This window comes from Vigna angularis, chromosome 7 (assembly GCF_016808095.1).
Source record: "Vigna angularis cultivar LongXiaoDou No.4 chromosome 7, ASM1680809v1, whole genome shotgun sequence".
NCBI classification, from domain to species: Eukaryota; Viridiplantae; Streptophyta; class Magnoliopsida; order Fabales; family Fabaceae; genus Vigna; species Vigna angularis.
In genome coordinates, this window is record NC_068976.1 from 3,460,486 (window position 1) to 3,483,849 (window position 23,364).

The window sequence follows — 23,364 nt, forward strand, 5'->3', positions numbered from 1 at the left end:
GATATAGTAAATTGAATTCATTAGATAACTTATGTTTTGAATTGTGGCAAAACAACAAGTTTTGAATCGATTACATTAAGTGTTAAATCGATTAAAAATCGTGTCTTTCCATACATCATTTTGAAATGTGTTATGATGAGTTTTGATGAGAAAGAATTTTCAAAATTTGTTTAAGTGTTTAGCTTAATCGATTACGCTGTGTATGTAATCAATTAAGTCTGTTATGTTTCGAAAATGGTTTTAAAGCTAAGTCATAACTGTTTTAACGGTCATACTTTTAAATATGTTGACTAATATTTATTGCAAATCGATTCCATTAATTGTGCATTCAATTAAATCTGTTTGAATTGTAATTCTGTTACATTTGTCATTTATGTAACCGATTACATTATTAATGTTAGAATTGATGGACTTTGTTTCTCAAAATCAAGAGGGGAGGGGGGGTGAATTTGTGTTTTATAAAAACTTTGACTTTTTAAATCTTTTTCACAAACAATGATGCTCTTGAAACCTTTATTGCGCAACAATCAAACGTGTGCAATAAAACAGTGTGCGAAAATGTGAATGCAAATGCAAATGTAAAGACATAGGGAGAAGAAAATAAAACTCAGTTTTTATACTGGTTCGGCCTCAATGCCTACATCCAGTCACCCTCCCAATCAACCTTAGATTGGAGATTAATTCACTATAATGATTAGAGTATTACAACTAAGGCTTTACAAAGCAACTCTCAAATGTAAACACCTCACAAACTCTCAATCAAATATAGAACAACAAAATCTGCCAAGACAGAACAACCCGTTCCTGTTACAGTAAACCCTTTAAGATATCCCCTCTCAAAGTCAAGAGTACACCACTCTTCTTCCTGACGCCACACGTACAGGGAAACAACAAATCCAAGATTGCAAGTCTTCTCTCCTGATCTCCCAAAATGCACCTTTAGTTGTGCGAAAATGATCAGTCTTTGTAGTCTAGTAATCTGCTTCAAGATGATCCAGTTCTTCTCGTTCTTTTTCTTGGAGCTTTTTATCAATGTGTAAAATCTCTCAAATGAATTAAAAAAGATATGAAAATGTAAGTATTATCAATCGTTTTTTATTTTCAAACAATGCGTCAATATATAGTTTATTTTAGTCCTGACGCAAAGTAATCGATTAACTAACTTATGTAATCGGTTACATTAAACAGATGTAACCGAATTACAACAACTTTAGCCCTTAATTGAATACGCAATTAATGTAATCGATTTTCATTAAATGTTGGTCAAACACATTTAAAAATATAACCGCTATTACAATTATGACAAGCATAAGTCAGTTTTCAAACATAACAGACTTAATTGAATACGCAAAGCATATAATCGATTAAGCTTTAACACTTAGAATATTTTTGAATTTTTTTTTTCTAAAAATACATCACAGCAGATTTGAAAAAGATATGTGCAAAAACACGAGTTTTAATTGATTCACCAACTAATGTAATCGATTTAAAACTAGTTGTTTTGTCACAGTTCAAAACCATAAGCTGTTTGATGACCTTAGTTGAATACTACAACATTGTAATCAATTTGTCATTCAGATATGCTTTTGTGCATGTGGTTTTCATATCACAGAAACATACATTGTGCATACACAGATATAATCACTTCACAAACACAATAATATGCATCAATCAACACAGTATGTCCAACAATTGTGATAAACACGGTATGTGCATATTACATAGTAAGCATGTACACATTCAACTTATAACCCAATATAGAAACATTATGTTGTGACATGACAACATTCATGTGTTGTTATTATCAATGTGTTATCATCATAAAAAACCAATATATAGGGATTGGGTTCATCTAACACAATGCTCCCCCTATCAACAACTAACATGATCGTTTAGTCTGCATTTGTCATGAGATAGCTATATATATTGACGCATTGCTCACTGTACTGTAAAAACAAGAATAACGAATTGATCATTTGAAATTTTCATATTTGATATCTTTGATTAGAGAAAAGTGTTACAGGTGATTGAGAAGCTCCAAGAACAAAGATTCAAAGATTTGGAAGAAACTTGAAGGATTCATGACAGAAGAAATGTGGACGTAATTGGCTGATCATACTCTACACTACTGAGGTGTTTCTACATTGATCAAAAACGTGTTTTTTGCAATCTCGGATTGTGGTTCCCTGTTCATGCGTGACAAGAAGAAGAACAAGGGGTTCTTGACTTTGAGAGATGGTCTCAAAGGGTCCTTCGTTATTTCCATTGAACAAGTGTTTTTGGAACTATTATGTTTTGAATAAATTATGTACATTAAAAGCGAGGTTTTGAAAAGATGTTTTCGCGCTATGATAAAGTTTTAAAATTTATCGGTTTTTGAATAACACGTGACATCCTGAAAATTAGGGCGTTACAATTTTCGTTAGCTCACCCATTTGTTTTGGTGGTTGTGCTTTTCACCTACGATGATCGTATTTTATACGAGAGCAAATGATAGTATATGCATTGCATAAGATGCACAACAATGAAAAATGAGAGTTGGACAAGACAACATACGCTTGGGGCAATCTTATAAATTTTATTATTATTATTTTTGTCAAGTTAATAAGGTACAACAGTAATGCAAGACATGGGTTTTTCTTTTTATTTGACATTTAAATAAAATGTGATGATTTTATTTTTAAGTAACCACTTGAGATATGTTTTTTCATATAACTATGTACTTAGGAAAATGAAAAATGGGGTGTTAAATAGAACTTTATAAACTATGATTGGGTGTGCATGGTTGTAAAAGGTCTTTGGAGTGTCGAAATTAAAAGACAAATGTCGGTGGACTGAGAATTCTATGAGCTAAAGCGTTGTCGTGTTTGTTATGAAAGATTATATTTTTTTTAGAGTCATGGGTTTTAAATATTGAATGAGTTTATTTTCAAATCTAATATTTTTACTTAGTGATATCAATTTATCATTTTATTTTGTGGTTATAGTTTCCATTTACGATAATTGTATATTGTCTTAAAAGCAGTGGTACATATATTGAGAAAAATGTTTAACATTAAAGAGAATGATCAATATCAAATATTTGGAGACAATACTTTAGTTTTATATTTTTCCTTTTCAATAAAGTTTATGATTGAAAAACAATAATTATTTTTATTGAGAATTTTTATAAAATATGAATATAATTTATTATGTAATTTCTGTTAATTATAAATTTTAAGAGGAAAAAAATTGGAATGATACAATATACTCTTTATCAATAATATCTTAGTAATGGGATGGACTTTGAGGTTCTATTTCGTGATTCCAAATATCTGGAAATTTAGAAACATACCCAGATAATGCACCACAAATTAATGCTCCACAAATTAATGCTTATTATACAATCCATCCTCATAAACCATATGAACAACATGACCGACCACCTTGCCACAAACACTGTCTAACAATTTGTTAAGCCTCCTCCTTCTCTCCTCATTATATTTTGCCACGTGTAATCAGATTCAAGAGTTTGACATGGGGTTTGCTTCCAATGCTTGTTCTTTCTGAAATCTCCGTCCATTTGCTCCAAAATTTGAACCCCTAACGTTATGGGAAGGTCAACGTTTGAGGCGGTCGTCTCTGTTTTCGTCACGGTTCACCCGCACGAGACCTCTGCTCTGCTCCATTCCTTCTTCTGCTTCTTTTTCGTGAGTTTCTCTGCTCAAGGCAGCCACCAAGGATGTTTCTCTTCCCCTTCCGTTTCTTTTTCTTTTAACTGGTCATTACTTTTTTGGGGCATTTCTTGCAGGTTTTGAGTGCCTATTTCGTGGTTCTTCCGTTGCGGGACGAGGGCGCCATCTCGTTGGGGTTATCGAACCTGCCAGGTCTATTCGTGGGGTCTCTGTTGCTCACCCTCATTGCTGCGCCCTTTTCTTCTCTCATATTCTCTCTGCCTAACCTTTCCAAAGGCAAGGTAAATTATACTTTTAAGAATTTTTTATTTTCCTTGCCCATTCTAAAGTGCGGATTTTAGTTTTGATGATTCATTTAGCCACCCTTAATCTTAAACTAATGAGTAAATGCCACTAGACTTGTAAATAGCTACACAATCATGCTTGCTATTGCTGCACACAGTGCCTATGTTGCATCTTCATACTAAAATAAATCAGAACACAAAGTATGATAATCATACATGTTAAAATCTTACATAAATGACCCAAACCATAAGTTCGTAAGGTTGAGCTATTATGTCAGAGCACAGGAATTAACTAATCCATAGTAGTACAACACAATCATCCCCCAATGATAACTGTTCCACTAGATATACTAATAAACATAGACCACAGTACACACTCTATTAACCATTCAGGAAAATACAATCAAGAGAACTTGTAAGGTTATCAAGAGGTAAACTAGTAGAACCGGAATTTGCTGAACATAATCAGCTAAAACGATAAAGGTTCCAGCTTTGATAGTGCATTGGACAAACAACCTGAGTCCTGAACTTTGATGCAGAGGGCAATGAGTAAGTAGCATATTTTCAAATGTGTAATAACATGTTCCTAAGGATTTCATTTAAAACGATTGACTGAGGTGTTGGATCTTAGAATTTGAGTCTATTTTAACCCCATAAAATGTGCTTGTATGGTTGTGGTAATCCCATGCTTGAGAATAATTGATATTCATTTACCAACTTGAGGGGGAGTGTTGTAATTAGAAGAAATATCTATAGAATCTTCTCAATTAGAGAACATATCTATATAATCTTTCTAATTAGAGAAAACATGAGTATGATAGATCTTCTCAATTAGAGAAAATATCTATACAATCTTCCTAATTAGAGAAAACATGTGTATGATCTTCTAGATTATTTTGTTTCCTCATTTCCCTTTCTAGAAGATTAGATTGCTACAAATAGAGGTAAGGAGAATGTAATTACCATGAATTAAAATAATAAAATCATTCTCTTTTTCAAGTCTTTTATTGTTTCGTTGGTCTTCTTTATTTCTTCACAGATATTATTATATTATGTTCTCATTAATATAATCTGTGATGGTGCTCCTTGAAATTCCAGGCTTTGTTTTTGATACACAGGTTCTTTAGTGTATCCCTCATTTTGTTCTTTATTCTATGGCACTCCTCATCCGCCGGATATTCAAAGTCCAATTTTACAGTAAGACAATAGTATAACTTGAAGTTGTTTGCTGCGGTCTATATTGCTTGTTAAATTCAGAATACTTGCTTTTTATTGTCTTAAATTATGTTGCTAGGGATCCATGCCCTTGACCTATCCCTCAAAGGAAGAAAGGAAAATTGGTGACCAAGGCAGTCTTACCTCTTCATTTGGTTGGGATAACCATGGATGGTTCTATATCTCTGTTCGTATAGGATTGTTTCTTTGGGTATGGTTGATGGTTTTATTTTCCATTTAGAATCTAATGTCTAATTTGATTTCACTCTGCTGTTAGCTTGTTTCAAATGAAATTTTTGCAGACTAGTTTATGTTATTTTGTGTAGGTTGCTTTGCTTAATCTAATTACAATTTCTTCAACTTGGGCAAGGGTAATTGATGTGATGGACAGTGAGGTTTGTTTGGTGCTATATCACTTTGTTTTTGTCTGGATTATTTAGGGCCTACTTAACATACTTTGGGTTCAGTCAGGTTCAAGATTATTCGGGTTTATTGGTGCTGGTGCCACCCTTGGACAACTTTTTGGGTCATTGTTTGCCATTGGGATGGCTTTTGTTGGCCCATGTAAGTTTGCATTTGCCCTTAACTGTCTTTTCTCATAAGTTTTATTGTCATATCGTGCAACCATATGTTTTGCAGTCTTGCTTTTGTTTGCTGCATTATTGATGGAACTTGCAGCGCAGACATCAAGAGGGATAAATTGTGGTACATCTCATGCAGAAGAAGAAAAATTGTCTCCCATTAGGTCATTTTACATATTCCTTTCTTTGTAGTTATACACGAGTGGAAACACATAAGTATTGGATGGCCTATGTATACCATTATTTTAATTCTGGGGGAATGTATTAACCTTTAAATATAGGGGGCATCAAAAACTAGAAATTTGTTTTGGACCAGTCCCTTAAATCTGGTTACAGGTCTGTTAACAGTATAGTCTAATTGTATTTGTCAATCACAATATTTCTGATTTGTTTGTTCATTGTGGCTTATTTTGGTGGCAAAATTCTGGTGTGTTGGAGAGAACCAATGATCTGCAACAGGAGAAGACAACTTCTCCGTGTATATCTGCATATACAAAGTAGTTAATTCAAAGAAGTTAATATCCATGCAGAAAGGAGAGGCAGCTAGTTTTACTTCCGTATTACTAGGGTTTTTTTGTTTTTTTTTTTAATTTTCCCTGCAGATGGATGCTTTGCTGACACAGTATATTAGTTAGCAGCATTTATATTAAATCAGTGGGGGAAGTGGGTACATGTCCAGGCCTCCTGTCTACTTACTTTTCAATATCTTCCATGTAAATGAACAGTCTCTTTCTCTAAGGTAATTTAAGACGCCGTGCTAATAGAACTGAATCCGAATATAGGAGAAAAAACAGAGTACTATGATGGGATAACTTAGAGATGAAGATACAAAGCAATGATTGTAAGTTGTAGCAGGGAATTTCTGTTTCACATGTTGACATTTAGGAGTTCTACTTTCCTTTTGCATTTCTAAGTCCCAACCCTCTCCTTACTAACTCCTACAATCCCCTTATATTTTTAATAATGTGTTACTTTATTTGATACTTAGATAGTTACTGCTAGTAACAGCCTTGAGTCCTAATCTGTTTGGCAGGAGCAAGCACAAAAAGTTGATACTAAGACAGGATTGGAGGTTTATAGTTGGAGGTTTAAAAAAGAAAACTAAGAATACCGTTGTAAGGTAGTTTTACAGCTCAAAGTTAGTTAGAAGGGAGGAGCCCTTTAATAAGAAGCTTAAAGGGGAAAGGGCAGAAGTTTTGGGGGATTCGTGTGACTTGTAACTGGAATAATCCAGTGGAAAGGAGAGTGCTCCTTTCTGGCATCTTTTTGTGCATTTGGTGAAATAAAGAAGTTTTAATTTTCTTTTCATTGTTCTTCTCTGAAAATAGGGTTGATTCCTAACAATTTTGGTCCAACATGCCATATCTTTGATTGCAATAATGGAAAGCAGAGTGCTTTGGAGAAATGGGTCCGTGAACAGAGGAAAGAGATTGCAAACCTTAGAAAATATATGACTTTGTGAAGAATGCGTATAAGACATGAGAGAAATAAAGAATCTGCTTCCTGAAATCAAGGACACAAACTGTCAAATGGAGGAGAAAACTCAGTAGATGTGTCAGAATGGGTCAGATGACATCAACAGTAACAAATCTAATAAGGACAGGACAAGGAAGAACTTCTTTGCTCGTGTTAAAACGGTTGGAGTTTCCTACGTTCATCCATAGAAATGATGGCAATGGTAGAAAATTTTTTTGAAGTACAAAATGTCAGAAAAATTATGCCTGGCCTTTATTAACACTGAAGGAAACTTAAATATATCCTTGGACTATAGGTTGTTTATTCAGAAAAGGGAACTTCCTTCTCCTTGAGAAAATATATACTTGATCTCCTTAAAGAAACAAATAAGCTAAGATGTTGAAATTCAAGAGTTTCTGTTGAACAGAATCATAGAGCTAGAGTTGTAGAGGGCTATCCTGTAGAAAAGACCCAATATTAGAGATTGGTAGGAAAACATTTATTTATCACACACGATCCCAAACATGGCTTATTTAGTTGCCAAGCCAGTTAATGCATGATTTTAGACAAAGAGACATGTAAGCAGTTGAAATTTTTTCTTAGTATTTGAATTCAAGCCCATGAAAGGGGTCACTTTTCAGGAAAGAAGATGCTTGACTTTGAAGATATATACTCATATTAATACAGATTATGTAAGTTTTCTTACTGACTGCAAGTCTACCTTTGGGTACTGTATATCTTAGGAAAAAAGTATAGGGTCTTGGAGAAGCAAACAATAAAGTGCACAAGTTGAATTTCAAGCTCCTACTGAAAAGTGCATGTGAATGAATTTGGATGAAGATCATACTAGATGACCTTAAAATAACGGATGGCATCCCTGTGCAATTGTACTATGATAACAAGTCAGCCATGAGCATTGCTCATAATACAATATAGTATGATAGGACCAAATATATTAAAATGAACAGATACTTCATCAAAGATAATCTTGACAAAGGTCTAGTGGTTACAACCTATGTTCTTATAGGACTCCAGTTAGCATACATCTTCACTAAGGGACTTCCTTAAGATTTCTAGATCCTGTTGGTAAGTTGAGAGTGATCAATATTCATTTATTAACTTGAGGGAGAGTGTTCTAAATATGGGATAATTAATCTGAAAATATCCTAATATCTCTATAGTAATTGAGAAAAAATATCCTTAGAATCTTAACATTCATTTCATCATATTTTATTTATGTTTTTAAGATAAAGTGATTGTCAAAAATAGATGAGTTGAGAATATAATTAGAATGATTGTAATTAATACTATATTTCTTTATTCTCCCATTATTCAAGTACTCTATAAATAGAGTATCAACATATTATGGAGCTTAACCCTGAACTTCAGACTTAATAAGACAAATTAGAGTTTTCTCTCAAAAATTTCGAAATCTATGAAGTTAATATCAACTTGACTATTTATACTATATCCTCTCTTTTTCTGAGCAGTTGCAGTGTATAAATAACTTTGTAACTACTGCAGTAGCAGTTCTCTCTTTTACACTGTTTACCTTTGCCTCTCATCTTTGTATTGTGGTGTAAAATCTTTTAATTCTTTTACCAATTGTATCAACTGCTCAGGTCTATCAAGAGGAGAGTGATAACCTCTGTAATAAGAAATCAAAACTAGCAGCTGTTACTCTAAGAAACCTGTTAGTTTAATGACCCTATCAGAGGATATAAATAAGTGAAAGGAGAGTAGCTTCTCATGTTTTTGTAGTGGACGACTGGTAGAATTTCTGCATCTCTCGAATATCCAAATCATTCATCCTTCCTATTCTACCTAATCTGGTGCTATACCCATATGTTGACTGGTCAGAAATTAGTGGTCCTCAATAAGATTTTTTTGTTCTTTGTCCAATTTCTAAATCAACTGTATCATTTTGCTCTCTCTATACCTAAAGTCTCGTGATTTCACCATTTTTAGTTTAAAAAATAAAAAATATAAAGTAAATATTATTCTGAAAAGCATGGATAGATAGATAGGAACAGATGTCAAAAACGAACACACTCAGGTGATAAATATGAGGGAATCATGTGCATCTCATTAAACTTTTGTTTTTGAGTTAATTTAATGTATATTTAATGCATGGCATCAGTAGGGATAGAATCATACTTATTTATTTATCTTGAATATAGAAAATCTGATTCCAATCATGAAAACAAGACTGATGAGATTCAAAAGACAGAACATACTCCAAGAGGTTCTCCAAATTCATCTACTTCAGGGAAGCTTCCAATTTGGCCCATATTTGAAGGACTCTGGCTTATATTGTCATCAACGTACCTGCTACATGTATCATTGTTCATCTGGCTGAGTGCAGTTGTCTCTTCATTCTTCTATTTTCAGGTTATTTAATCTTCTGTCCTGTTATAAAATCTTTAGTTTTCATCATTTTGTATTACAAGTTTACCTGAATCATTAGAACGTGTGCTGACATGTATCAATGAGTAATGCAATCGATACACCACTATTGATTGCAATACTGAAACTAATTATGTTGAGTTCCACTTATTTATTGAGTTTCACTCATAATCATTTAGTTTCTAACAAATTTTAACCAATGGTAGTGTTTGAGAGTTTTTGTTGCTAACACTCTTGATATATACAAAACTCTATTGCATAACAAAATTCTACTAACATGTTTCCTTTTCATCAAATTTTCTGAAAGACATAGCAAGGTAAAGCCAAATCTAAGAAGTGGTGCTCGTGAAATGGGAGGACTAAAACATGAAAATATTTAGTAAAGAAATAGTGCCCCAAATTTGAAGGATTAAAAACATATTTAAGCCTTTAAAGAACTTTCAAAAAACAATGTGATTCGATACCCCTTACAGATTTGTTAATCATTAGCGATTTCAAATTTTAGGAAATTAGGATCATTGATCCTTGATCCTTGATTCTTAGGCTAGAATTTATTGTATTTGATTATGTAAATTAATATAAATACGTACTTTGTGGTCTACATTAGAAACAACATTCAAATAACTCTTTCTTATATGATATCTATAGATATATTGCATTTTATGTTAATTAGGGAAACATAGTCCCTATGTTAATTATGTTTTTTTTAGATATTCATTTGTATTTGGGCTTAGTCCACATTCTCATTATTATAAACAAATTATTCTATGCGTATTTTCTACACAAGGAAGATTAATCCTATATATAGCTTTACTATACTCAATATGGTATCTAGAGCCTAAAGCTTTTTCTTGAAAAAGAGAATAAATTTTATTATTTTCATTCATGTCTATTACATTCTTCTTACCTGTATTTGTAATAATCTAATATTCTAAAAAAGGAAAATAAGGAAACAATATACTGAAATCTCCTTACCTATAGATATTTTCTTTAATTATGAACTTTTTCCTCTAATTACAACACTCCCCCTCAAGTTGGTAAATGAATATCAATCATTCCCATTTGCCTACAAGATCTTGAAATCTACCCCGAGGGAGCCCTTTTGTAAAAATATATGCTATTTGAAGTTCTCTAAGAACATGAGTTGTAATCACAAAGCTTCTGTCTAGATTATCTTTGATGAAATGTTTGTCAATCTCAATGTGTTTGGTCCTGTCAAGTTGTACTGGATTATGGGCAATGCTCATGGCAGACTTACTATCACAGTGTAATTGCATAGGGTGATCCACCTTGACTTTAAGGTCATCCAAAATGATTTTCATCCAAAGTCCTTCACACATTCCTTGAGTATGTGCTCCGAATATAGCTTTTGCACTAGAACGAGATACTCTATCTTGCTTTTTGCTCCTCCACGATACCAGACTATCTTCAAGAAACACACAATACCGAGAAGTATATTTTCTATCAGTAATAGAAACTTACATAGTCAACATCAGTATATATTTTCATAGTCAACGTGTCTTCCTTTTGAATAATATCCCCTTTCTTGGACTTGACTTCAAGTACAAGAGAATTTTGTCAATTGCTTGCATGTGTCTTTCTCTTGGATCATGCATAAATTGGCTCAGTACACTAACTGCATAAGCAATGTTTGGTCTTGTGTGTGATAGATAAATCAACTTTCCTACCAATCTTTGATACTGGGCATTCTCTACAAAAGCACTTTCTTCACTTCCAATTTTGTGATTCTATTCTATAGGAATTGTTGAGGTTTTACATCCCAACTTTCTTGTTTCTTTGAGGAGATGAAGTACATATTTCCTTTCGGAGATGAAAACTCTGTTCTTGGAGTAAACAACCTCTATTCCAAGAAAATATTTGAGTTTTTTTAGATCTTTCATTTCAAATTAGGTTGCCAATTTTTCTGTTTCATCATCTCCTCCAATAATCATATCATCCACATAGGCAAGCAATAGAGTGAGTTTACTTGTAGAGGAGTGCTTTATGAATAGAGTATGATCTCTTTGGCTTTGTCTGTATCCCAAGGGAAACATTGCTTTTGTACATCTTACAAACCATGCTCTAGGTGATTGCTTACAATGCTTTCTTTAGGAGGCGTACCTTGTCTCTTTCATTTTTCAGTTCAAAACTTGGGGGAATCTCCACGTACTCTTCCTCTTCTATATTTCCATGAAGAAAGTCATTCTTCACATCCAACTAGTGTAAGTCCTAACTAAAATGACCAGCCAAAGCGAGAACAACTCGAACTGTAATTATCTTTGCCACCGTGGAAAATGTCTCCTCATAGTCAATCCTATAAGTTTGGATATAGTCTTTTGCCACCAATCTAGCTTTATATCTTTCTATTGTCCCATCCACCTTATTTTTTACCGTGAATATCCATCTACACCCGACTGCCTTCTTGTCTCTTGGCTTATCAACAATCTCCCAAGTTGAATTTCTTTCTAATGCATTCATCTCTTCTTTCATGGCTTGATTCCAATGTTCAAGTTTTATGACCTCTTGGATTGAGGTAGGAATTTTTGTGGCATCAATTGCAGCAATAAAGCTTTTGTGCTTATCAGAGAGATTGTTAGTACAAACATACTGAGAAGTAGGATATTTAGCACATGATTTTCTTTCGTTTCTAAATGCAATGGGTAAATCCTCAGTAATACTTACCTCCTCACTGTTATCTTCAAGGATCCTCATCTCCGGATTAGACAATTTTTCTTGCTTGAGAGTCGAAGTGGGTTGTTTTCTGCTTTCATTTTTTTTGCTAAAAAATTTGCTTTCTTCCTCTTTTTCCTCACTGTGGATTATGGTAAGCTTCATTGCTCAGATCTTGGGCATCCTACAAGGACAAACATGGTAATGACAAGAAGGAAAGTTCACCCACTTCAATTGCTTTCTCCACTTAAAGTGGTAGAGTGACAAAAGGATTTTGTTTCATGAAAGGTGACATCCATGGTGATAAAGACTCGACAACTCTGAAGATGATAACATTTGTACCCTTTTTTATTAGAAGGATATCCAATAAATAAACATTTAAGAACTTTGCGATCTAATTTACTATGGTTAGGATGATGAGACTGAACAAAAACAATACATCGAAAGACTCGACTAGGTAGACCCATTATTAGGGGGGAAGAAGGAACAAAAGACAATAGAGACTCTATAGGACTAATGCCATTTAAGATATGGGTGGTTAACTTGTTGATGGGATATATGGCAGTTAACACACCTTCCCAACAATTTTTTGGAACAAACATTTGAAAATGAAGAGCTCTAGTTACTTCAATAAGATGACGATTCTTTCTTTCTGCAACCCTGTTTTGTTGAAGGGTGTTTACATATGTTAGTTCATGAACAATACCATTTTGAGACAAAAAATTGAGAAATTCATGATTCACATAGTTAGTACCATTATCAGACTTGATTCTTTTGATATTTTTTCCAAATTGATTTTGGACAAGACGAAAAAAAGTAACAAAGATTTGGAAAAATTCTGATTTATTTTTCATAAGGTATGCCCACGTGATACTGGTACAATTGTTAATAAAGGTAACAAACCATTTGGCTTCGAAAATAGATCCTACGACAGGTCCCCAAATGTCAGAGTGAATTAAATCAAATGGAGAAGTACTCCTTTTATTAATAATAGGATAAGATGCACGATGGTATTTTGACAACTAGCAAATTTCACAATTAAAAGACTCAACAGAGTCCTTGATAAAGGAATGAGAAAATAAGGACATGATAGGATTGAGTGAAGGATGCCCAAACCTTTTATGATGTAACATATTTGGGAATTTGCCCACGTCTCAAATGTAACTTGTTCGCTCATGATTTTTGTTTTGCTTTGGTCATCAGACTCCAACAGATACAACCACTTTGCTCCTTAGCATTTAAAATCGTCTTCCCCGTGGCAAGGTCTTGAAAAACACAATAAGTTGAGAAAAATGCTACTGAACAATTTACATTCTTTGTAATTTTTTGTATAAAGATAAGACTGTTGGCTAATTATGAAACATAAAACATCCTTTATTACAATAGATGAGCCTAAAATTATATTCCCAGAGCTGCATATATGTATACCCTGACCATTCACAATTGTAATAAGTTGTTCTCTATTTGTTTTACCATATGAGGCAAAGGACACACAAAAATGTGTCATATGATCAGTTGCCCCTGAATCAAGAATCCAAACACCTTGAGACACATGACCAACAATATTGAGACAAATCTTACCTTCCGTGGACAAAGTACATGATCCAGAGGGCTTACTCATTGATTCAACCATTGCTTTCAAGCGCGCGAGTTCTTCTTTATAAGCTTTCATATCAAGAGTAATAAATTATAAGATATTGGACAACAACAATGGTGGGTATTGTTGTAGCAGAAACAGAGCTCCCAAGATCGGGAGCTTTGATACCAACTTTAAAAAGAGAATGATTGTATTATTTTCATTCATATTAATTACATTCTCCTTACTTCTATTTGTAGAAATCTAATCTTCTAAAAAATGGAAATAAGGAAACAATATACTGAAAAATGATCTAGAAGACCCTACAAATGTTTTCTCTAATTAGGAAGATTCTATGGATATTTTCTTTAACTAAGAAGATATTTTATAGATATTTCCTCTAATTACAACATATGTCATCCTTTATTTTAAGGCCATCTAGTATGACTTTAGTAGACTTTTTCACATACACACATGCTTCTCTAGGTTAGCAAAATTTCTCCATGAAACATATAGTACCCAAATGTAGATTTTTTTATCAATTAGAGAACTTAGTGAGTCTATATCATTGTATATTTTTAGGGTCAAAGTGTCTTCTTCCTTTAAAACAACCCTTTCCTAGGCTTGACTTCAAGTACTGAAGAATTTTTTAAACTACCTAGATGTATCTTTCTCTTGGATCATGTATAAACTATCTTACCACACTACCCGCGTAAGTAATTCTTGGTCTTGTCGGTGATAGATAAACAAGTTTTCTTAACAATATTTGATATTGGGTCTTTTTTATAGGAGAGCTCGCTTCACTTTCAAAAATTCTTTTGTTCAATTTTCTTTGAGGAGATGAAGCACATATTTTTTGAGATATGAAAATCCCTTTTTTGGAGTTAGCAACTTTTACATAAGGAAATACTTGAGTTTTCCCAAGTCTTTGATTTCAACTTGGGCTTCCAACCTTTTCTTTAGAACCAACTTTTCTATTTTATCATTTTCTGCAATAATCATATGATCCACATAGACTAGTATTATAGTGAGTTTACCTGTAATGAAGTGATTTATGAATAAATTATGATGTCCTTGGCTTTGCTTGTATCCTAAAGAATCCATTGCTTTCTAAATCTCCCAAATCATGCAATTGGAGATTGCTTAAAATCATATAAGGTTTTTGTTAAAAACCATAGCTTATTCCTTCTACTATGAGTTTCGAATCCTGTGGGAGTCTCCATGTACACACGTCTTCTAAAGTTGCACGAAGACATTCTTTACGTCCAACTGGAACAAGTCCCATTCAAAATGAGTTACTAGAGAAAGGTTTGTTGAAAAAAATAAAAACCCTCAGGAGACAATGAGTGCACCAGGCCAACCTGGTTTTGAAGAGGGCTCTAGATTCCATGTTAAACTATAGGAAAGAGAGAGACATTGAACTGAAATTGTGTGTTTTTGAGAGAACACGGATTCTTTATTTATATTGAGAGAGAAAAATCAATACAATAAGTAGAGGAGATTTGGTATCCTCTAATAATAAATATATGATATGGAAATAAATAAAAACACATATTTATATATTCTTGATTGTACAGGATCTGCTGCTTATTTTTTATAATAACAACCCCTCTAGTTTATTGCAAGCAAGCTATTAATGAAATACGAGTGTAACCCATACAAACAATTTAATTGATGCTATTTGAGCACTATGAATTTTTGATGATTAATTTCCGATGCTATGTTTATTTATGCTTGATTTAAGTTGGAATTTCAAGCACCCATTGGTCTGTAAATATTTCCTCTGAAGCTTGGAGTCTGTTATTGCAGAAAGTGAGTGTGATTGCTACCACAGTTACCAGCTCTACAGGAAGAAGAAAGTTGTTTGCCCAGATAAATAGCTTTATTGCTGTTTTCATTCTTGGTGGACAGCTATCCTTGACGGTAAGCTCTTCCTGAAATAACTCATGGTACATATTCATCTTTCTTTCACAGTTGAGTTCACTTGAATAGAGAATGAATTTTATTATTATCATTCATGTCTATTACATTCTCCTTACACCTATTTGTAATAATCTATTCTTCCAAAAAAAGGAAACAAGGAAACAATATACTGAAAAATAAATTAGGAGATGCTACAGATATTTTCTCTAATTAGGAAGATTTTCCTCTAATTACAACAAGTTCAAACTTGTTTCTAATAATAAAATTTGACAAGGCTGGTAGACTAAGTATAAATTTCTGAGTTTGCGTTTCTAAAATTACCCTTAGCATAGCACAAGAACCCATCTTTATACATAGGTAATTCTTAGAGCTCAAGCTAGATTTAGATATTCTGTGATGAAATGATGAGTTCTCACATTGAAGCGATTCTTGAAAATATTTTTCTAATAGTAAGTTAACACGTAAGAGGCATAATGCAATATTCTGTATTAGTATTTGATCTAGCAACTATGGTCTGCATTTTTCTTTTCCATGAGGTAGAGTTGGCCCTCTAGTAAGAACACATTATATAGAGGTGTACCTTCTATCACCAGGAGATCCAGCTCAAATATCACAAATTGCTGTCGGGGAAGAACCCTGCAAACGTCAAAATTCTAACCATTGTACAATGACTATCAACGGTAAAACAATAAATTATAGAACTATTGATGAAAGTTACATGTAGTCTGGTTCACAAAGTAATTAAGGGCAATCTAAGTGCTTTAGTTTTAAGTTTCAAAGCTGTAAAAAACCTAAATTAGGTTTTAGATTTAGTTTTTTTTTAAGTTGTTAATAAGTGGACTTTAAGTCTAACTCAATCTCACAAAACTAGCTTGTAAGGTGAGGTTTGCACTTATATATATATATATATATATATATATATATATATATATATTCTAAATTGACCTTATCTCTTGTCGATGTTGTACTTCCAACAAAAGCTATAAGAAGTTACCATTGATTTAATAATTTTCTTTTAAAAAATTGTTGCCAGTAACATTTATTTCACAATATTTTTTTTTCTGGTAACTTAACCGGTAGATGCATATATTGCCAAAAAAGAAAAAAATAGATAGTGGATAACCCCTTTTGGAAATGCAAACTGTTTCAATAATTATGGAATGCCGCCACTTGTAAAGTAGACATGAGGAAATTTCTTGTGGTTGGCTCTTGGTATCTACATCCGTTCTCCTAAGGTTGTCTTTATGGACAAGTGAATTCATCCCAAGAATGCAAAGAACACCCATGCTCAAGTGTGCATTCAGATTCTTGTTTTTGCTCAAGAATATTGAACGCTTGGAAATCTCTTTGCGATTACAGGGGAGATTGGTATTCTATATCCATTGATCAAGCAACTACACATGGGCAGTATTGATGTTTTTCTTTCGATCTTCTGACCTGAAATGGTAGCGCTCTGATCATTCCTTAGCATTGCCAATCTTCCTACTTGAGTCATGATCCTCAAATTTACATGTGCGGAAGAAATTTAGTTTTGCATTTTAAATATCAGGTTAATTTACTGCTGCACCGTATGTTGCAGACCAATTTAGGGACATAAAACTGATTCAAGAGTGATGTCAGAAGTAACCACAAAACCTTTACCAATCACTTTAGAAGTTGTTCTATCTACTACGTACAATAAAATTATTGTGGAATTGGTGTCTTTTCTAAATACATGAATATCGTCAGCCATGTGTTATGAGGCTCCAAATCACTTTAGAACTTTAGAGCTTATTTTCTGGTGGAGGACATGAAAACCTGCAAAATGATTACCTTTCTGAGCAATTGTAGTAGTGGAAGTGGGTACTAGTATTTTGAAGACCCTTTTTAAGCAATTTTTGAAACACAGCTGCATCACTGCTGAATAAATTGGATTTAACTGCTTTTTTTGATCTTTTTTCAACAATTGTATGAACATGATATCCATGTCAAGTGGTTTAAATTCTGAAGGTTTTCTACGAAGAATCTGTTAGAAAACTGTTTCTGATATTATTCATAGAGGAGCAATTGCTCTTAAATAGAAACTGCTTTAGTGATTAATGTTGGTCAAGGTCACATTGGGAGGAAGAGACGAGTCATCATTTGTCTTCCTCAAAATGGAGGAAACTGAACATTCCAATTTTTGCGGGGAGGTGTATGGTTGGACTAACTGTCTTGAATGTTATTTTCGATTGAAGGAAGTTATTGAGGAGGAACGAATGCAGGCTGTCATACTTGCTTTGGAAGGGAGGGCCTTAATTAGTTTCAGTGGTGAGAAATCTGCAATCTAAATCCTACGTGGGAAGCATTGAAGGTAGTCGTTGTCTGCCATTTTTAACCCATAATGCTTCAAAATCCTTTTGAAATTCTAATTGGGTTGCGCCAATTGGTGTTGATGGAGGATTATATTCAACAATATGCTGGGTTTCTGAAGGGGATTCGTCAGGATTATTTGGTTGGCATTTTTTTGTATGAACCTAGCTGTTACGTACCTGAGTACGAAACTTAACCAGAACAATCTCTCACGCACTCTCACAGACAAATAGATAATAGAAAATGGATGAATAAACCTCTTTTATTGATAAGAATAACTGAATAAACAAAAGTAAACAATAAATGGGAGCATAACCTCCGTCAATTATTCTGGAGCATAACCTCCTTCACTAAACTCTCAAATCAAAAGCCTGCCTTTAACCTTAGACTCTCCCTTTATTTATACTAATTATTTCCCACCCAACTTGTACTGAATATGTTAGGGGCTGGCAAGTATACGAGAGAAAGAGATATAAGAGAGAAAAAGAAGGGAACCGAATGGTAGAGGACATGGGCCGAATGGTGAAAAGGGTGGAGCACGATGGCCGAACGGTAGAGGACATGGGCCGAACGGTGGAAAGGGTGGAGCACGACGGCCGAACGGTTAATAACAGGGAGCGAGCGGATCAAATGATAGAAGGTGGAGAGGGACCTGGCCGAGCGGTAGAAGGAAGAGAGAAAGAGGACCGAACGGTTGGGAGCAGTGGGGAGCATCCTAACTGACACAACAATTAAGATGGGCGGGACATTTATTAGAATTTATGGTCGTATCTCAGGATATTATTACATATAAGTTAAATAGGGTAAATAAGGATAAAGATATTCTTACCAGATAATCATAATAAATAGGCGTAATTACTTTTATTCTTTACCTTTTCGAGAGGGAGTGATTAGGAATAAGATAGGGGAAACCTAGGGGGAGGAGATATGTCTTTTTGATTGTGAGTTTTGTAAGAGAGGTTAGGCTCTCAGGTAACTGACGGAGACCCTGCTCCTAGTTATTGTTTATTTCCTATGATACAGTTATTTCCATTTACTAAAGAGGTCTATTCAACGTTTCACCATTGTTTATTGTCTGTGAGTGTGTGAGAGGTTGTGTCAAGCAAGTTTACGTACTCAGGTACGTAACAAAATATTAGAAAATAACCCTATTTGCTATAATTATTTTATACCGAATATATATAGCCTTATTTACTATATTTAACATATACCGAATATATACTAAGATATGACCTTCTTTACTCTAATTGACTTTTGCTGAATACCCTCTCAGAATATCTCTCTCATTATTCTAATTAGTTTCCCGCCCATCCTAACCACTGCGGCATATAGGATGCTTTCTTGCGGCTTCCAACTGTTCGGTATGGTTGCTCCTGTTATCTGCCGTTCGGTCCGCACGCTCCCCGCCTCCCATCGTTTGGCTTGGTCGCTCCCCGCCTTTCACCGTTCGGTCTGGTCGCTCCCCCTTGTCTACCGTTCGGCTGACACACTCCCAGCCTCCCACCGTTCGGCTTGGTCGCTCCCCGCCTTCCTCCGTTCGATCTGGTCGCTCCCCCTTGTCTACCATTTGGCCAACTCGCTCCCCGCCTTCTACCGTTCGGTCCCTGTCTTCTACCGTTCGGTCCTCTTCTCTCTCTCTCCTATACCTCCATCACTCATACACTTTCCAGCCCCTAACATTACCCACCGCCTGATGATCAACCTTGTCTTCAAGGTTGAAATCTGGATATTGGTCTCTGATGGTCATGGCATCTTCCCACGTTGCTCCATCCGGTCCCCCCTCTTGCCATTCTATTAACACTTGTTGCACTTCGTCCTCTCCTATGTTGTATCTGTCCTTTATCCAAAATTCTGATCGGCCAAAAGGACGGTCCCTCCACCTGCAAATCTGTTGGCAATTCTTTCTCCACACTTCTTTCCCCCACTGCCTTCTTCAACTGGGATACATGGAAAACTGGATGTATCCGTGCGGTATCTAGCAATTGAAGATTAAAAGCCACTTCTCCGATCTTCTGTGTGACTTGGTAAGGTCCAAAATACCGAGTGGCTAACTTAGGATGCAGTCTGGACGACATCGAGGTCTGCCTGTGTGGTCTGATCTTTAAGTACACCCAATCTCCCACCTCCAAATCTGCTGGTCTCCTTGCTTTGTTGGCCTGCTTCACCATCAGTTCCTGAGCCCTTGCTAAATGAAATTTTAGCTATTTTAGTGTTTCGTCCCTTGTCTGCAACTCGTGGCCGATTGCTTCCACTAAGGTCTCTCCTGGCATGAACTTGTGCAAAGAGGGGGGAGATCTCCCATACACTGTTTCAAACGGAGTACACCCCGCCGCTTCTTGGTAGCTAGTATTGTACCAATACTCCGCCCATGGTAATACTGAACTCCATCCCTTTGGTTGTTCTGAGCAAAAGCATCTCAGGTAACCCTCCAACACCCTGTTCAGCACCTCGGTCTGCCCATCTGATTCAGGATGATAGGCTGTGCTCATCTTCAGTTGGGTCCTCTGCAGTTTAAACAGCTCCTTCCAGAAGATACTTAGAAATAGTGGATCCCTGTCACTAACGATAGATGCAGGTACCCCATGCAACCGGACAATCTCCTTAACAAACACTTTAGCTATGGTACGGGAAGAATAAGGGTGTTTCAGTGGTAAGAAATGCCCATATTTACTGAGACAGTCTACTACTACCAAGACAACATCATACCCGTGGGATTTAGGCAACTTCACTATAGAAGCCATACTTATTTCCTCCCAAATGGCGTTGGGTATGGGCGAAGGCTGCAGCAACCCTTGCGGAGAGGATGACAAATATTTATGCTGTTGGCACGCCTGGAAGCTCGCAACAAAGTCAGTCACTGCCTTCTTCATTCCTATCCAATAAAGTGATTGTGCCACCTTGCGATAAGTCCGATAAGTCAGGCTTTAATATTTCCAGCAATAGTCAAGGGGAAAGCAGCAATTTTGCAGGTACTTTTCGTAGTGTGGATCAGCCAAGTCGAGCTCCTTTTTGGAAATTGTCTCTGGAAGAATTACAGGATAAGATTAAGAAGGGCCTCTGATTCAAGTGTGATGAGAAATTTGGTCCTACTCATATTTGTAGAAATAAACAGTTGCATATGTTGCTTATGCCTGAGGAGGAATTATCTTGCCTAGATACCCTTCAAACTCCTACTGATACTCACGAGGAAGGGAAGGAAGAGATAGGTCAGATTTTGCAACTATCTCAATATATCATGGTGAGGCTTACAACTAGGAAGTGCTAGAAACTTTGGGGAACAATTGGTCATGAGAACGTAGTGGTTTTGTTGGACTGTGGAGGCTCACACAATTTATTTCAACAGACCTGATTGCCAGATGTGGGTTACATCAAGAACCAACTCTTCCATAAATGGTAGAGGTGGGGGATGAACATAAGGTGCATTGTCAGGGAAAGTGTCATGCTTTTATTCTTGAAGTACAGGGCCTGAAAATTCAACAAGATTTCTTTGTTTTCACATTGAGGGGTGTGGATGTTATCTTGGGATTGGAATGGTTGGCTTCACTAAGGGAGGTAAGGGCTGATTTTGGAGTTTACGATTAACATTTGGTAAGGGGCACGAGGAGCACATCCTTGTGGGTGATCCCACTCTATCCAAATCCGAATCTTCTTTGAAAAGGTTGGTGCGTGATTTCAAGATCAAAGGCTCATGTTATGTGATTAAATAGGACGAGGAGAAGGAAGCGAATGGTAGTACTGTTCCTGTACAACTTCTAATTTTGGAGTTGCATAATGAAGTTTTTCAAGATCCAGTTAGCCTTCCTCCTAATCGTCCTTATGATCATGCTATACATCTTCATGAGGGAGCATCTATTCCTAATCTTAGGCCCTACAAATACTCGCATCAACAAAATGATGAGATTGAACGCTTAGTCAAAGAAATGTTATAGGCAAGAATCATCAGACCTAACATCAATCCCTATTCAAGCCCAATCATATTGGTCAATAAGAAAGATGGAGGGTGAAGGTTTTGTGTGGACTATCAGGCTCTAAATAAGATCACTATTGCCAACAAATTTCCTATTCCTATCATAGAGGAATTGTTGAATGAGTTGGCGGGTGCAACCACATTTTCAAAATTGGATTTAAAATTTGGTTATCATCAAATTCTCATGAGAGATGAAGACATTGAGAAGACTGCTTTTCGAACCCATGAAGGCCATTATGAGTTTTTGGTTATGTCTTTTGGTTTGACTAATTCTCCAGCCACTTTTCAGGCTTTAATGAATCAAATTCTTCAACCATATTTAAGGAAGTTTGTCCTCATTTTTTTTATGACATACATGTTTATAGCCCTACTATGTCCACTCATGTGGCTCATCTAGCGGAGATATTGAAGTTGTTTTAATGTCATCAATTAATACTTAATCATAAGAAGTGTGTTTGTGGCCAACTACAATTGAAGTATTTGGGTTACATCATTTTCAAGGATGGTGTGACTGCAGATCCAACTAAAGTGGAAGCTATGACCAATTGGCCAGTTCCAGAAAATACCAAGGCTTTGAGGGGTTTTTGGAGTTAACCGGATACTATAGAAGATTTGTGAAAGGGTTTGGTCAAATTGTCAAACCTCTTACACAGTTATTAACTAAGGAGAGATTTTACTGGACACTTGAGGCTCAACGAGCATTTGACGCATTGAAGGGTACTGTTTCTCAATTGCCAGTATTGGTGGTCCCAAATTTTCCCAAATCTTTCACCTTGGAAAAACATGCATCTAGCAAAGGATTGGGGGTTGTTTTGTTGCAGGAAGGTCGACCTTTGGCTTTTTGGAGCCAAGACTTGTCCGGGTCAGCAAAAATCAGGTACGAGCGGGAGTTGATGGCTATATTCCAAGCAGTTCAGAAATGGGAACACTACCTCATGGGTAGTCATTTTGTTATTGTTACAGACCAAAAGAGCCTCAAGTTTCTCACTGGAGCGCTTACTAACAGAACAACAGTTTAAATGGGCTTCCAAGCCAATTGGCTATGATTTCAAGATTTGTTTCTGCCCTGGCAAGGAGAATCAAGTGGCTGATGCTTTCTCTAGGAGGCAATACTTTATGGTTGTCTTTGTTTCAAACGAGTGAATGGTAGACTTGGGAAGCCGGTGTACAACATGATCCTAAGTTGGTTTCTCTCATTCAAGAGTTATTGTTAAATCCGAGAGCTCGTGAGGGGTCTAAGTTGAAGAAAGGAAGATTGTTCTACCATGGGACATTGGTGTTA

General features: G+C 35.5%; 1 protein-coding gene across 8 annotated transcripts in view; it reads left to right on the forward strand.

The window, feature by feature from the left end:
- The first annotated feature begins 3,389 nt into the window (after window positions 1-3,389).
- Window positions 3,390-23,364, forward strand: part of LOC108337622 (uncharacterized) — a 32,921-nt gene continuing 12,946 nt past the window's right edge. For 3 of the 8 annotated variants that reach the window (XR_008250380.1, XR_008250379.1, XM_017574186.2), the window contains exons 1-9: window positions 3,390-3,689; window positions 3,791-3,955; window positions 5,057-5,155; window positions 5,253-5,384; window positions 5,500-5,568; window positions 5,641-5,737; window positions 5,813-5,918; window positions 9,390-9,600; window positions 15,671-15,784. Coding sequence is in view for 6 of the 8 variants with exons in the window: in XM_017574186.2 (XP_017429675.1) it covers window positions 3,591-3,689; window positions 3,791-3,955; window positions 5,057-5,155; window positions 5,253-5,384; window positions 5,500-5,568; window positions 5,641-5,737; window positions 5,813-5,918; window positions 9,390-9,600; window positions 15,671-15,784 (1,092 nt within the window). In the remaining 2 variants the exon portion in view is untranslated. Of the gene's footprint in view, window positions 3,690-3,790; window positions 3,956-5,056; window positions 5,156-5,252; window positions 5,385-5,499; window positions 5,569-5,640; window positions 5,738-5,812; window positions 5,919-9,389; window positions 9,601-15,670; window positions 15,785-23,364 lie in introns of those variants that run through there. The other 5 variants (XM_052880049.1, XM_017574182.2, XM_052880053.1 and 2 more) reach the window with 5 other exon arrangements.